This window comes from Gallus gallus, chromosome 1 (assembly GCF_016699485.2).
Source record: "Gallus gallus isolate bGalGal1 chromosome 1, bGalGal1.mat.broiler.GRCg7b, whole genome shotgun sequence".
NCBI classification, from domain to species: Eukaryota; Metazoa; Chordata; class Aves; order Galliformes; family Phasianidae; genus Gallus; species Gallus gallus.
This window is the reverse complement of record NC_052532.1, coordinates 62,500,196-62,515,740: the sequence shown is the minus strand read 5'-3', so window position 1 is coordinate 62,515,740 and position 15,545 is coordinate 62,500,196. Positions and strand designations below refer to the sequence as shown.

The 15,545-nt window shown below is 39.3% G+C and overlaps 1 protein-coding gene across 24 annotated transcripts in view; it reads right to left on the bottom strand.

Annotated features, from left to right (window-relative positions):
- Window positions 1–213: 213 nt before the first annotated feature.
- The window catches only part of CALD1 (caldesmon 1), a 184,427-nt gene continuing 169,095 nt past the window's right edge, over window positions 214–15,545 (bottom strand). For 9 of the 24 annotated variants that reach the window (XM_046939671.1, XM_046939810.1, XM_046939814.1 and 6 more), the window contains 7 exons: window positions 8,832–8,875; window positions 8,660–8,738; window positions 7,123–7,260; window positions 6,045–6,140; window positions 3,964–4,047; window positions 3,599–3,632; window positions 1,839–1,905 (listed from right to left, as the gene is read on the bottom strand). In XM_046939671.1, coding sequence (XP_046795627.1) covers window positions 1,874–1,905; window positions 3,599–3,632; window positions 3,964–4,047; window positions 6,045–6,140; window positions 7,123–7,260; window positions 8,660–8,738; window positions 8,832–8,875 — 507 coding nt within the window. In that variant the 3' untranslated portion in view covers window positions 1,839–1,873. Of the gene's footprint in view, window positions 1,906–3,598; window positions 3,633–3,963; window positions 4,048–6,044; window positions 6,141–7,122; window positions 7,261–8,659; window positions 8,739–8,831; window positions 8,876–15,545 lie in introns of all 24 variants that reach the window. The other 15 variants (XM_046939721.1, XM_046939851.1, XM_046939748.1 and 12 more) reach the window with 3 other exon arrangements.

Genomic DNA, 15,545 nt, shown 5'->3' with positions numbered 1-15,545 from the left:
ACAAATGTGATAATTAAGATTTTTCTTTTTCTCCCTTTAAGAATACGTACGGTGAAGCTGCTGATTTCAGGACATAGCTGTATGGTGTAGGATGGTGTACCAGGAAATGCATCCCTTGAACTTCATGGCAATGACACCTTGTTTCACATTGCCTTGGAGGGGATTCCTATCTCCGTCACGACTGTTTCAATTCCTACTCATTAACAAACAGGGTGCTGCTGATGGAAATATTCCATTTATTGTGAATGCGGTTTCAGAATACATCGTTTGAACAAATCCTTTTTATTGCAGCTATCAAATGTACTTGAAAGACTCAGAAGAGTGTTTACAAAACCCCCAAACAAAAAACATGACAACTCATAGACAATGTCAGGAATAGTTTCACCCCCTACAGATAACTACATGCATCTCTATGTAAACAAGATGTTTCAGCCAAGCAGGGGAGCTCATCTTTGAGTTAAAATATGACATTCTTCTCTGTTAGGAAGAAGTCAGATGCTGTAAGAGATGGAAGTGTTGAACGGGAGATCCCGGTAGTTTCGATGCACAACAAAGCTGTTAACAACACACTCGGGGGCTACTTCAGCTGCTCAGTTTATGCCATCCATACACTGTAGGATGTCGATGCTAAACCGTATGGCATGTACATTCAAACCAAGCTGACATCTTATAGCCACGTGTTTACTATATACAAATCAAAACGTCTGTAAAGAAGATATTTGGGAGAGAGAGTTAAAAAGAATCACTACAAAGATAGAGGTTTACTTCATGTAGGTGGACCTGGTGTACGGCACTGATGAATGGCAAGATGTAGTGTACAGTCATTTGAAACAAGCTCCAACTGTGCTTTACTTTATTTTACTTTTTAATTATGGTAGGTTTATATAAATTAAACTACAATGTTTTATACAAGTGACCTATTTATTTTTGACCCTCTATACCCTTACCTTTTCCTCTTTTAAAAACTATAGCTTTCTTTTTAATTACCCATTCCTGGGCAATTGACATTTAAATTTTTTTAATACTTATCTTGCCATACCTCTAATGGCAATTATGAAATCTTACTATAGGAAAGTGTGTGATTTTGTCTTTATCTTTTGTAAGCTGTGATATTGGCTAATTATGAATGATTATTACTAAATATAATACTCTAGCATGTATTAAAGCATTCTACTGTTAGTAGTGCCTTTAGGCTAAACTTTGTGAAGCTATGTGTGTATATATTCTAAGTTGCAATCAATTACTAGTCACTAACAACAAAAAGAAATATCAGTACCGCTGTCAGCTAACATAATCATCCAAATTTATGCATTAACTTAAACTAGAATGGAAAAATTGATACTTTAAAAAAAAAGTATAAAACAAAAAATTAAACAAGTTATTGATGCAGTATTTCTCATGACATGGGCAACTTACAGAAAACATTACATTGTCAACTAAAGATATTTCTTCCATGCCTCAGTCTAAAGTGCAGAAGGGAAGACTTCTGTATTCCAAAAGTAACCATTGTTTTCATAGGTTTACTGCACACCTTTCTTGAGCAACTTCACTTTAAATGCACTTTGGGTTGACCTCTTATGCCAGCTGAAATCACTGTTCCGATCCATAGTTAGTTATGACTGTCAGTAGGAGAGTCTGTATATTTCACAGCATGGGTTTCTTTAGGAATAAAGGCTCTTGTGCAAAGGCAGTACTATTATGATGAATGTCTAGATTGACTATTAAATATAGTGCTAATATACATGGTTTTAACTGGGATAATGCAAAAAGACATTTTGGTAAATAAACATAAATATAAAAAGAACAATTTAGCACTTTTTCTTTCTTTTTTTTTTTTCCCCCAACTGATTGGTCCAGCGTCTTTAGTAGCCTTCTACGGTTCTTTCTCAAATTGTCTCAAACCTGCTGAGAGAAAGAAAGATTAAAGATGGCCTGAATAAACCTGAACGTATCTCTGAACTAGAGAGAGCATGACTCTAGATTAACACACAGCATAGCATGGCAGAAGGCAGGACATGACTGGGATGTTGCTGTGCTTGGGTATTGGGCTCTCTCAGAGATGGTCTCCAAGAGGGCAAGCAGGATTTCACTGGGATGCCTTCCTCATCTCCAGCAGCCCTGGGAAGCAGCCCAGGAGCTTCCCACCACAAAGGTTGTGCATGCTGCACCCAGCACATTACCTCTCCCAAACCATGAGTGGGTGGCTACCATAGAAAGCTACAGTGCTGGGCACACACACTCCGAGTCCAGAGTAAAACAGAAATCCAACTGTTGAAAGCCTTCTGCTGCTATTCCTCTGCTGAAGCCCTCGTCTCAGCCTTAGAGAAGGGCTCAGCATTGCTGTTTCTGCTCAGCTGGGATGCTCCTGTGGGGATTCAATGGCACGGCCATGAGAACGGAACTGCACTAACACTGAGCCTGCCTGAAAAAAACATCTGAACACTACAATTTGAAAAAGAAGAGGAGAAGGTGGAAGAGGTGGAAGTCAATTCCATTTCTCTGTAGCTCCAAGCTGACAAAAAATCATCCATCAGCATAGCACAGCTCTTGCTTCACAAATGAAGGCAAAGAAGAAAGTGTAAAAAAAAAAAAAAAAAAAAGCATAGCAAATGTTTTCTGTATTTGATCATTTCATTCCTAATGAAAAATAAAAATCAAGAGATATTGCAAGGTATCTTAATGCTATTAAACTGACCAGTAAATCTCGATTCTTCCCAAGTGGTCCTTAGGCACATATTTCCTCTAATTGTTTTTCTTTGGAGTGTCTTAGATTAAAACAAAAAAAATCAAAAGAATGCATACAAGCTAGGAGGAGAATTTCACTGACTTCTTGCCCTACAACTAGGCTGTGTTTCCTAGACGAGTAATTCCAGCATGACAGTAGTAAGACTTTTTTTGTCTTGAGAAGACCAATGCACAGCTCCAGCAAAAGCAGTGACACTGCTGACTGTATCTGAGCTTCATCCCCATCTGGATGTACCAGAGGAGATGGGACTTGCGACCAGAAAGGTGAATTTTTGGACACTAACACTGTGGAGTTTTCAGCAGGCTTCACTATTGCCCAGTAGCAGTACTTAAAATCAGATGCAGGGTTTGTTCTCAGCAGTGCTGAGATCTTCCATTTCTGCTCAAATAATGTGGCCGCAATAGCTTTTATTTTTTTTGTGTGTTCTCCCTTTTCACTCATGAAAAGCATATCCATTCTCTCTGCAGCCTTTAAAAGAGCCTTTCCCAGATGCCTGGTTTTTGCTGCAATTCGTTAAATGACCATCCTGTTCATCAGACCTCTTAGTTTAATGATACTGTGCAGCTATAGCTAACTTGATATCATGTCACTCGCACAGTGCTTGCAAACATGGCTGGAGAGCTTCTTGTCCTCAGCCCTCCCAGGCTTATTTCTCAAAATAGCAGCCATATTTTGGTGATATTGCAATGGAGCTTTTTTCACCCTTTTTTGGCAAAGGAGAAAAAGGTGTTTTTTTTTCATCAACGTTAAGAGTTGTAGCGTTTTAAAAGCTTGGAATTATAGTGTCTGTACAAAAATGTTCCAACGCTTCTTTTCTTTTTAATAGGCAGGTGAATTATTCGAATTACTTACCATTAGTCTCTGATTTTTTCCCCGTAGCTGTTACCTGTTTGAAAAAGTAATAACCCCTTATTAAAATTGAACATGGGAAAAATGTTGTTATTTATATAGGGGAAAAAAAATCATCCCAGTGCTAAGGGCATAGTTCCAAGCACAACTCAGTTCTTCCAAATAGAAATATAAAAGTCACGTGTTATCAATGGCTTATGGTGCCTCACTGCACTACACTTTTACAGATAAAAAGGTACATTAATGACACAAGACATGTAGAGGTCTAATTCCAACTGACTGACAGTATGGCAAACAGTGCCTCCCCCCACCCCACAAAAAGCCTCACACAGAGATAACAACATTTTAACCATGTGCAAATGTGTTACCTTTGAAGAAGAAGCAGCTGGCTTTTCAACTGACTGCTTCTCCCAGAGATTACGTTTGCCGGATACATCTCCTGGTCTTAAATCCTGTGTATTTAAATCAATGTCAGAGAACAACAAAAAAGCTTTAGTTCAGGTTTATCTTAGTTTGATAGAGGAAAAGTTTGAATGTGACTCCCTCATAAGAAGAGTAGAGGAGCATCTACAAATAGTAATTATTATATTGTTTATCAAGTATAAATCTCTCCTCATGTATACATGCTTAAACACAAAATCCAGTCCTGCTGCATCTATTTCTTTTTTCACAGACAGGCTATAATGTATTTCTTTCATCCCAGGCAGTACAATGAAAAGTTACGTTTTTAAGAAAAATATAATTCTTCAAAGTAATACTTCAGTTAAGGGGGAATTTTAAGGAAGTTTTTCTCAGGTATGTTAAATCGAAATCAAAATATTTCATTAAAAAATAATCTAAAAATAGAGTTAGATTTTAATACAGCGGATCCTTCTCTGCATTCTTAAACAAACATTTCAAGATTTAACACAGTAGTCATTCATGTCTGTTTGAGTTTCCACTGTACAATGTCCACTGAGTTTTCTGCACACAAGACTTTCTAACTTTGCATAGAAAAATGCTCAGTGATATACAAACACTTCTGAAAGAGGTGTCTGAACCCAGCAGTGATGTCATAGATTAACCAGATATGGTTAAGACCTGAAGCCTATTATGTACCCCAGAAAGTGAGTTCAGCAGTAACAGAGGGAGAACGACATAGCAAAACTGCAGCGGACTGTCTGCATGTCTGCTCTCAAATACTTCAAAATATTTATTTCTTGTAAGGGAATGGGGTGGGGAGCTATTTAGTAACTATGGAATTGTAGCTTTCCCTTTGATTTAGCCTTATAAAAAATAAAAACCACACAGATATACACCATTCTTGGAGGTCAGTTACAGACAGATTTACCTGACCAACTTAGAAAAGAGACCCACAAAGAAGAGGAGGACTGCAGGTTTCTTCAAGCAGAGATATTGAAAGAAGAAAGAACAATCTATTGAGAAAGAGGGAAATGAAGACATGGATAGAAACAGTTGTCTGAGGAGAAGACTAGAGGTTAATTTTACATTTTCTAAAAGATGAAACTTAGAAGAAAATCTGGAGGCAGATTCTGTATGGGTTTTCAGTACTTGCAATTAAATAGAGCCACCATAGTCACTTCTTTTTTTTTTATTTTCCATGAGGACACAATCTCTATGAAGCAATCAGTAAATATGAACTTGAGGGACACCACCACAACTTGCAAGTTCCTCTTTGGTACAAATAAGCACATAAATGAAGAAAGTGTCTATCAAGCTGCATCTTTTATAAGGGGCAAGTGAACCAGCAGAAACAAACTACACAGAGATATGGGAAGAAACCACTTATTTAATGTAAGTGATAATAAAAGACCAAAGCTGAATCATTAACACAGTGAATGATGTCTTTCCATTCCCCCTGGGGAATTGTTCACCTAGTGCCTCAGTTCCTCACCTCTGCCCCTACCTATCCAACTATTACCTGTTTCTGGTCCTTTCCTTGTCTACCCTGCTGCTTCTCATTTTCTTACTTTACTAATTTGCTCACATTTTCTGCTCTGATTCTTGCTGAAGAAATAGGCAGGCTAAAGAGCCTTCATTAGGAATGACATTTATGCCCTAAAAGGATTACAGTATTTCAGCTATGTCTACAGAATTACTCTGAAGATTTCAATGGGGCAAAGGCCAAAGCACAAGTGCTTCATTCAAAGTCTATGTCTGGTAATTTTGAATTAACAAGGCCTTCACAGACAGAAATGTCCTTCTCTGCTAGGGGAGCACTGTCTCACTAAAGCATCCCTCAGTTTTAAGATCAGAAGTGCCCTATTCCCTATCCTCTTTTCTGACTGTCCAAGAATTAACAGTGAGAGAGCCTCTGTGAGCTTCTAAGAGAGGATGGGCAGTAATGTTCCTCTAAAGACCATCAGTCAATTAAGGAATCAATTATCATCACCACCTCTGTCCCAGGAGAGAACCCACCTACTGAAGAGATTGTTGCAGGTTAACTTACAGAAGGTTTTGGAGCAGGCGATTTGTTACCCTCTGGGGTCTTGGTTAGCCATTCGTTGATACGACTGGAGACACCAACTTTCAGTCCAGCAGTTTCCTACAGAATAGTAAAATCTTATCAGAAGACCTTCAGAATAGCTTTTGATATATTTTTAATGGTTTGGATTTAAAAGCAAAGCCAAACCCCTTTAATACAGAAATCCTGACTGAGGTAATGGCTGAGAGTCATCCTGCCTACTCTGAAAATACTGCTGCTATGAACTACACAGCACTGCTTCCCTCTAGTTTTCATTAAAGATAAATGTGGTCTGATAGAACCATTTTTATTTTAGTGCTAACCCAAAAATAAACCTTAGACACAAACATTCTATTTCTGTCGTAACTTCAAACTCTAAGGAGAAAAAAAATAGCCTAAAGAAGAAGGGACACCAACAGGTTACTTGGTCTGGATTTTTTGTTTGTCAATTGAATTTTTTTCAAAAAACATATAATAGAGGAGTTAACTGGCCTAAAATTTCTATCATTTAAATAAATCTTAAAAGATTAGAACAAATTACCAAAATTTCTAGACTATTTATAAGTATCCTAGTATCCTTCTTTAGTCTATGGCGTGGCTTTTCAGCTGAGATGAATCCTCATCAGCTCATCTAAATTTACAGAAAGGAAATCTGACCTTAAGAATTTATGTAAAGTAGACAAATATCTCACAAATGCTTCTATCCATGACCTATAAAACATCAGTAGCTTGTCTGTTTAATCCTACTCTGCCCCTAAAAAAAAATCTTTTCCAACACAAAGAATTTCTTTGGTCCCAGCTTGAACTATCCAGATAAATTTGTCTAAGATATCTGATGCAACTCTGGAATGTCTCATAATTTAGCACAGTGTGTCACTAAATTCTTCCACTACACTCAATATTACAGCAGCAGCATTCTGTGGACTTCTGAGGATTTCAAGATCCCTTGTGATATTCTTCACCAGTGATACCAAGAGGAGCAGTCAGGCTTACTCAACATGAACTGCAAGCTAAGACCTATAATATAATTCTATACAATCACCATGTGAAATTAAATACGTACCTTATTTGGTGTTCCTGTTCCCCCAGGTGATGAAAAAACATTCCCTTTCTCCCACATGCTCTTGATATTACGGACACCCTCAGCTGGAACAGGAAGGTCAGAGGCTGCTGGTTTGGCGGGTTTTGCAGCCTTGTTGCCCTGCAAAAGAATCGAGGCAGTTGGCATTAAGAGCCAAACTTGCAGTAAGTGCTGCGGAATGCAGTAGCTGTAAGTTCTAGCAATGACCACGCAAAGATGGAGAGAAGGGACCCTGCTGAAAGATGCCACTGAGACTCTTTCTGATTTGCCATTGGTCAGGCACCCTTGACACAAGAAGCTACAAGAACTACAATCATGCATATTTTTGCATTTCTTACACTTCTAAAGGTTGTAGAAAAGCACTGCTCTGAATGTAGCTGCTCCAAGGTTTTGATTTGTCTCCTTTTGAGTCGCACCATTCAAATACTGACATTCTGTCAGTATGTCTCTTTCAATGACATCGCTAGGAAAATCATTACGTAGAGGCGACTCTGTCATCCATCATCAGATTTTCTTTACCTGCCCCAAACAACATAACCTCACAGCTTGCGATTCTAGAGGCAAATTTAAGTCATTACATTATATTTGGAATTATGTTGGCTTTTTAGGAGTGGGGTGGGGTGGGGTGGGTGTCAATTTAGGGTTTTTTTGGCAGTTTGTCTTTTGTGTGGTTACCAAAAGAAGTGGGCCAAACATAGTCTGTTCCTTCTCTTCAAAATTCTTGTATATTTCACATAGCACAGTCTTGAGAGAAGGAGAAGCCTACATGAGCTATCAGGATAATATTCCTTTTAATAATCTTTCTATTCCCATTATACTTAACACTTCAGCTCTGCTGCATTAACCAATAGCTTACCTGTACTCACTGACTTACAAAAGTAGTTCATAAACAAGCAAATAAAAAAACTACTTTTTCTTGAACTATGAATACAAAAAAAAACAAATTCTGGTTTAAAAAAACATTATTGGCTGTTCTTTGTCAAAAACACCAGGGATTGAATTCTACTTGTCTTTATTATTATTATCCTGTTTCTTCTTTGTCACTTCATATCTCCCTAATTCACTAAAGTGTCTCTCTCTGCCCAGGATTTTCACTCTGAAGTGGCAGAGTAAGCAAAACAGGCCCAGTTCCTTGCTCTCTTAAATAAGATGTTAAGTAGCACTAAGCAAATTAGTTCAGGATGACTATTATCTGTCTGTTGAGAGACAGGATACTGATGTCACTCAAGAGATGCTGACTGAATCCTTCAAGAGCTTCTCCATGCTTACAAAGAAGACAGTATGTTTTGTAGCCTGAAAGGGAAGACATGAATCAAAGATTATGTTTAACTGTATATATATCTAGGTTAGTTATTGGCACTCCTCAAGCATTTTAGTTTTGGAGTCTCTTTAAAAAAAGAGCTTTTGAGTGGGGGAAAGAAAAAAAAAACTGATATTTTTAAACAGTAAAATATAGGGTGATTATTAAAGCCCAAAAGCCATTAGTAAATGAAGTCATTGTGTCCTGGAATTAACTTACCACAACTGCACTAGTATATTGCTCAAGTCTACTGTCAATCTTTGAGACAACTGCTGTCGTGTGGGCAGGTTTCATACCACTTCAGGGAGCAGAAAAGAGAAATAAATTGTTACTTACTCTGATTAAACATTTTGACCAAATCTACAATCTGTTTTTGTTTTTTTTTTTTTACCTCTTCTGAGCGGATTTGTTCAAAAATTCTGCTCGTTCTTCTATCTGGAAGAGAAAGAAACAAGAGTTACAAATTTAAAGGCAATACATAGGCGACTTGTACCAGGCCAGGATAAAACACCATTTTAAATGGCAAAAGATCAATCTAAACGAGATGAGTTCCAACAGAAATCACCACAGACACACACAGAGATTTCTAGTTGGAAGCCTCAACAGATGCATTAGGAGTGGATATAATTTTCTGCATTGATGTGTTTGTATTACGTGTATTCTTCAGTGTTTCATTCATAATAAGAGTTTAAATCAGCAATGCAGAAAGGGAAAAGAGAAAGAAGTTCATAGAACCACAGAATTGTTTAAGTTGGAAGGGACTGTTGAAGATCATCTGGTCCAACCCCCCTGCAGTGAACAGGGACACCCACAGGTAGATCAGGTTGCCCATAGCCCCGTCCAGCCTGACCTTGAGTGCCTCCAGGGATGGGACATCCACAACCTCTCTGGACAACCTGCTCCAGTGCTTCACTATCCTTAGAGTAAAAAATTTTTTCCTTATATCCAATCAAAATCTCCCCTTTTAGTTTGAAACAGCTCCAGCTCTCAGCCTATTTTCTTAGTGGAGGTGTTCCATCCCTTGAATCATTTCCCTTTTCTAGACATGCTCCAGCAGGTCCACATCTCTCCTTTACTGAGGACTCCACATCTGGATGCAGTACTCCAGGTGAGGTATCACCACTGCAGAATAGAGGAGCAGGATCACCTCCCTCAACCTGCTGGCCACGCTTCTTTTGATGCAGCCCAGGACACAGCTGGCTTTCTGGGCTGTGAGGACACATTGCTGGGGCATATCCAGCTTGCCATCCACTCGTACTCCCAGGTTCTTTTCTGCAGGGCTGTGCTCTGTCCTTATGAAAGGTGTTGATACTCACAAAATCTCTGCTAAATTTCCACTAATCTCCTCCACAAGAGCAAGTATATACCTCCTGAGGGAGACGGCAAATTTAATAAAGTTTGTCTGAGAGATATCAGACTTGTCCAGGTTTGGAGCTCAGCCGTGTACCCTTTCTCATGCATGTTTTTTCAAGACATCAACAATTCAAAAAAAAAAAAAAAAAAAAAAAAAAAAAGCCATCAGACTGCTCACATTCAGCAGTGTCACTGTTGAGTCAATATCTACCAGCTGCTACTGTACAACTGGTATCTTACATTTCATCATTATTTTCTGTTCCATGTGTAGGAAAATATCATAGCATTTCCAGGATATAGAATAGATTTCCAGGGGATAGAAATGACTATTAATCAGCCTGGTCATACTCCTAGGGATTCCCTGTTCTCAGTATCTGTTGTCCATTCTCAAATCACTTTAACAGTGACTCCTGCAGCACTCCTGCCTTCAAAGTACGGCAATGAGAGCCCTTCCTTTACAAGGTTCTCCTCGGTGCCGTTTGGCATTAAGGCTGTATGAGACTCGTCAGTCATACACCAATCCCACCAAAGGGCATGCATGTTTTCCTTCTTTAGATCATATGACCAAAAAGTCAGGTGTTTCACATCAGTGTAGAATTTGCCCAATAAGCAACTGGAAGAACTCTCCAGAGAGCATCACATCCATCTCGAAAGCACATCTAAAGTTTTAACAAATGCATACAATTTACAGAGTAATTTATAGAGTTTTAGTTACCAATAACAGATCTCGATGCAGTCCGTAGCAGAAAGAAGGGCTTTTGCTTGAACATGCACCAGCTGTTTCACTTCACTCTCACAAGATGGCAGCAATACACCGGAGAGGAGCAGCAGAGCACAGCAGCACCCATGCACACACAGGGATGCAGATGGGCAGCTCTTCCCCTTCCATCCTCACAGTGAGCAACTTAGTTTTTCCCGAAGGAAACATAGTCCGCGTTGCAATAAAGCAAGTAAATTATTTGATTTAAAGCGACCAGGTGGATTTATGATGTTAAAACACATCACCTCAATTAGGGTATAGTACAAAAAGTTTCCCAAAGCACTGATTTCTGGGCCATAAACAGCAGTAACCAAAATATGTGTTGTATCAACGAGAGCTGTTGGTTTCTCCCGTTTTCTGCATGCAGGGGTAAATCCCCCAGCTGCATCAATGAAACACTGGCTTGTAGAAAGAGTGATAAGGAATATCCCAAAGAACCAGAGCTCCAGGTAACTACACTATAAATCACTTACAGCATCTTCTAGTTCAGATCAACTCAGATTCTACTTGGAGTCTTACAAAGGGGACAGATCTTAAAAGCTGTTTTAAATAAGCTAAGCACCAGAGTCTATAGAAACTTCTTATGTTCTTAAAGGAGAGACATTTCTATACAGCAGGAAAACCCGGCTGGCATGGGCACTAGGAGAACAGCCTATGGGGAAGAGGGACGTGAATTACTGAGGTCTAATTAAAAAGACATGGAATTATTCCTTGCCCTCTGGAAACAACGGTGCTCTGAGCACTTGCCGTAGTACCAAAAATTGGCTGGGAACTGCTCAAAACAGGAGGATGGGGAAGCAAACCACAAATTAAGGTAAACAGGAGAGTAGTTAGGAAGTTGCCGTGAGAGCTGGACATGATCCTCTTCCTGAGGAAGCATGTGCCTTGTGTGGATGGGTAACATGTTTTCTGCACACTTACATAAGGGCTTGTTTTATAGAACATTTGCCTCAAAGCTCTGCATGCACAGAGACACATGCAAAGCACAGAGGAATATACTGCAAACACACCTGTGCACACAAATTCATTCAGCATACAGCTCAAATAGAGCTCAAATTTAGACTGCACAGCAATATCTAAAGGTTATATACTACCATGCACAGAACACAAACTCCATGCAAATAATTTTAAGTTTGACACATACAGTGAACAATATTACAAAATAGATCTGTAAGACAAACAGGGAACGCAAGGTGATTATCACAAAAGGTAAGGTGTTTCCTCAATTTGAGATCAAGAAATAAAAAGAATCTTGTTAAACGCTTTGGAACTACGTTTTGTCACCATGGAATACTTTCCATACCTCTAGCACAAAACACACATACTCCAAAAAGTCAACCTGTCAGTCTCTAATTAAAGTATCAACAGAGAAAAAGAACATGGGATCTCATGCAGCATCTCTCCCACCTTACCTTGGTTGCTTGAAAGTTTAGCATTTAGTCCAAACTACTCATTTTACCCTCTGTAGTCAGTGGAGAGACGGAAGATCTCACCCTAAGGAAGATGGACCTGCTTGTCCAACAAGGCTGACTCCTCACTCTATCAACTGCCAAAATAAGCCTAGTCTGGACAACACAATGCTTAGATGGACACCTTCTCTTCTGCTGGTAAATTTGGATGAAATGAAACTCTCTCCTGCCTAGGAACTAGCTCCTGCCTACAGCTTGATGATAGCTGTGTGTCAACAAAAGCACCCAGCCATTTAATTGCATCCCTACAAAGCAGTAACTTGCACCATGGTTCCCGTCCCACAAAGTGCTTCAAAGTACCCTAATCATGGCAGTAACCACCAATGGACATAAACGCAAAACAGTCTTACAGCTGACTGGGGCCTTTCTCAACAAGGATAGCACACACAGGTGGAAAGAAATAAATTAAGCAAGATGTTACACAACAATATAGGAATGCGTTTATACACATTAAATATTTTATAGATGCATTTTGATCTCTGATTGTGCAAGAAGTTGCTTGCTTATTAAAAATCCAGTTCAAGTGTGGGAGTCAAAGTGTGCTCTGTTCCATCTGTACATCCTCCAAGAACAGAAACTGAATGAAAAAGGAATGAGTTAATACACAGTTTGAGCCAATGACATGGGAAACACGTACCATCTAAATATTTCCAGTAATGTTTGTTTCATGCATAGTTTTTAAATGATTATTAGGAATTTAAAATTGTGTACTGGATACTATGCAACAAGATTTACTGTAAACTGACATACTGAAAAATTATTTTCAGAAAAAAAAATGGGTCGAGAAAGAGAGGGAAGAAGAAACACACATAAAAACAGAAATCCCTTTCTTATAATTTCATCTCATGTCTCAGAGGTAGAAGAACTTGGTGGAAGTCCACTCCATGTGATAGCTGGTACTCTCTGGGAGTAAATAACTTCTCCTGAGCCTTGCCTCCCATTCTTTTTTGCTTCTTTAAGCACTGTTGGGCTTTTTTCCCTACTATCAGCATCATCTGTGCAGAATGGGCCAACTTACTCCAGTCTACCTGGAAGTATAGTGCTGCTTTCAGCAGCAAAGAAGGGAAAAACAAGCATCACAAATCCTGCCCTTGCCCCGCTGTTTTCCTGCCACAAGAACAGATCATCTCCTAGAAAGCACTGATTGAGCAGAGCCTAATTCTTTCCAGTCAGTGCTCCAGTTCTCAGGTATTGAGCAACAATGAGATATGAGCAGACGGGTCTTTAAAAAAAATAAAAATCTCAAGCCTGAAGAGTCCTGTTTCTTACTTAGTTGTCAGTGCTGCCTTGTGGAAAGCTGGCTGCCATATCAGTCCATGCATGGCAGAAGATGTCTGCAGCAAAAGCAAGAGATATCTCCAGGCCCCTGGCATCCTGCTGCCGCTTCCTCCCCTCAGTACCTAACTGCTTCTGCATTTCTGTAGTGGTGGAGCTTCCCACCATCACCAGAGGAGAATCAGTACTGAAATATCCTGTTCTCTCCTGATTGAACTAGAGAACAAGATGTCAGTGACGCTCTTTCCAAAAGAAAACATGAGAAATTAACATCTCTAAAACAGAAAGGAACACAATGAGTAGGCAGGAAATCTCATTCTACTGCAGCACCATTTTTGAGAAATAAACTAGAGAGAGCATGAGGTAGAGTGGGATGAGAGAGCAGCAAAGGCTGTTCCAGAGACCCTTTCCTTTGTTCTTATGAAGACCAAAAAAAGAAGAAGAAATAAAAAGAGAGAAAGAGAAAAAGAGCAGAGGCAGCACAGAGGTTTGGTACTGCAGCTAGAGCCCATAGGGAATCCACAGACTTAATAAATCCAAGCTGCTCTGCCCCTAAACTAGGAATGAATCTAGTCTATATTTACTTTGTATCCTTCCTTCTTGACTGCCCCCTCTGAAAGAACACAGCCCCTGTGCCCTCCCTGGAAAGACTCCGTGCTGCACAGGCTCCAGCACTTGCAACTCCCCTAAAACTAACTGGCAAAGTCCCTGAAGGTGCCATGTCAGTCAACGCTACATCTGCTTTCCTATTCCGTTCACTTCAAATTCACCTAGCATCTAGGGCCAGCAGAGCTCTATTCCATCCCACATCTCAGACTCTCGTTTTGATCATGACAGCAACCACCTGTGGTACTCCATGTGGTTCTGCAGGAGTTGTTCAGAACCTTGTAGACAGTGATCTGTTATAGGCCAAACTAGATAATCACAGTAGTACTTTCTAAATACATGTATTGATATTTAGTCCTTGTTTGTATCTTTACGTATGTGCATCCATGAGCTATGTAGTACATGAAGATGAGTTGTACATCTTGGTCTCTAAATTCTGAGTCTGCTCATTATGCTATTCCATGCCTTGCTTGATGAATTAATGCCCCATCCATAAGATGATAATGTACCATACTGTTTTCAGCCTCTCTCTCTTCTTTCCTTTGTTCTTGTGTCCACCTGGTAAAAAACACATTCTGCTCTCTTCGTCTAAGTCATTCCTAGGAACTTCTTTTTCTTCCCTAAAGTTTACCACATTAGAAAGAACACAGGAGAAAAAGATCTAGGAGAAGCCAGAATGTGCGCATGCATCATACAGTCTTCTAATATTGAACCTCATTTTTTTCTTTCTTAATTCTAACGGCCCACCCACAATTGAGCATTTATAGCTCTCACATGACTCACAACACATCTAACAAGAGGATACATTTATCAAGGGAAAAAATATGTGCCAGATGCTTTACCAGTCAAAAGATAACTTGGTCAGCATATAACAACCAAATGAAAAGGCTCTACACTGACCAGGGTAGGCCAGCTGGAGAAGTCTGTCCAAACAAAAGGTGATGACAAATACTTTTTTCTAAAAACTGGAGTTTGGCATCAGGTTATTAAAACTAGATTATTTTCTCCTCAGGTACTGACCACAGAAGGCCAAGAAAGAGTTTTGGGCATGAAGGTCAACAGTATTACATACGTATTCTGGCCACCCACAGATGCCAGACTGAAATATGTACAGTATCACCAATTTCCAGAGAAACTGAGAGAAAGAAAAGTGTGCACAGACTCACATATATCAGTTTTTGTAACAAAACAAAACAAAAAATCTTCTAGCTATCAAGCTATAAAAACAGCAGCAATTACCGTCATGAAAAATGAACCTCAAATGCTTAACATTTGGAACATCCCAGCTTTCCTCTAAAAATACTTTTAGTAGCATCAATCCAAAAGTTCTGTGAAAGCTATGAACCTCCTGCCAAATTCATTGTTTTGTCCCACTCTCCCCAAAATTATGGTCTGTATCTTGCTATTATGCGTTTTCAAGTATGATTTTCTCTCTTCTGAGTCATCTGTGAACTAAGGTTCCAAATGTATGTCATAAAAGGCATCTTAATAAACAGAAGGAAGAAAAAGAAGCCCTCTCAGGAGGACTGGGAAGAAGCTGTGCAATTATAGTGTCCATTCCTGACACAGTCTTTTGCAACCAAAATTGCAAGACCAGGTTTATCTAATAGGATAGAGTTGTGAAGCTTGGCAACCTTCATTT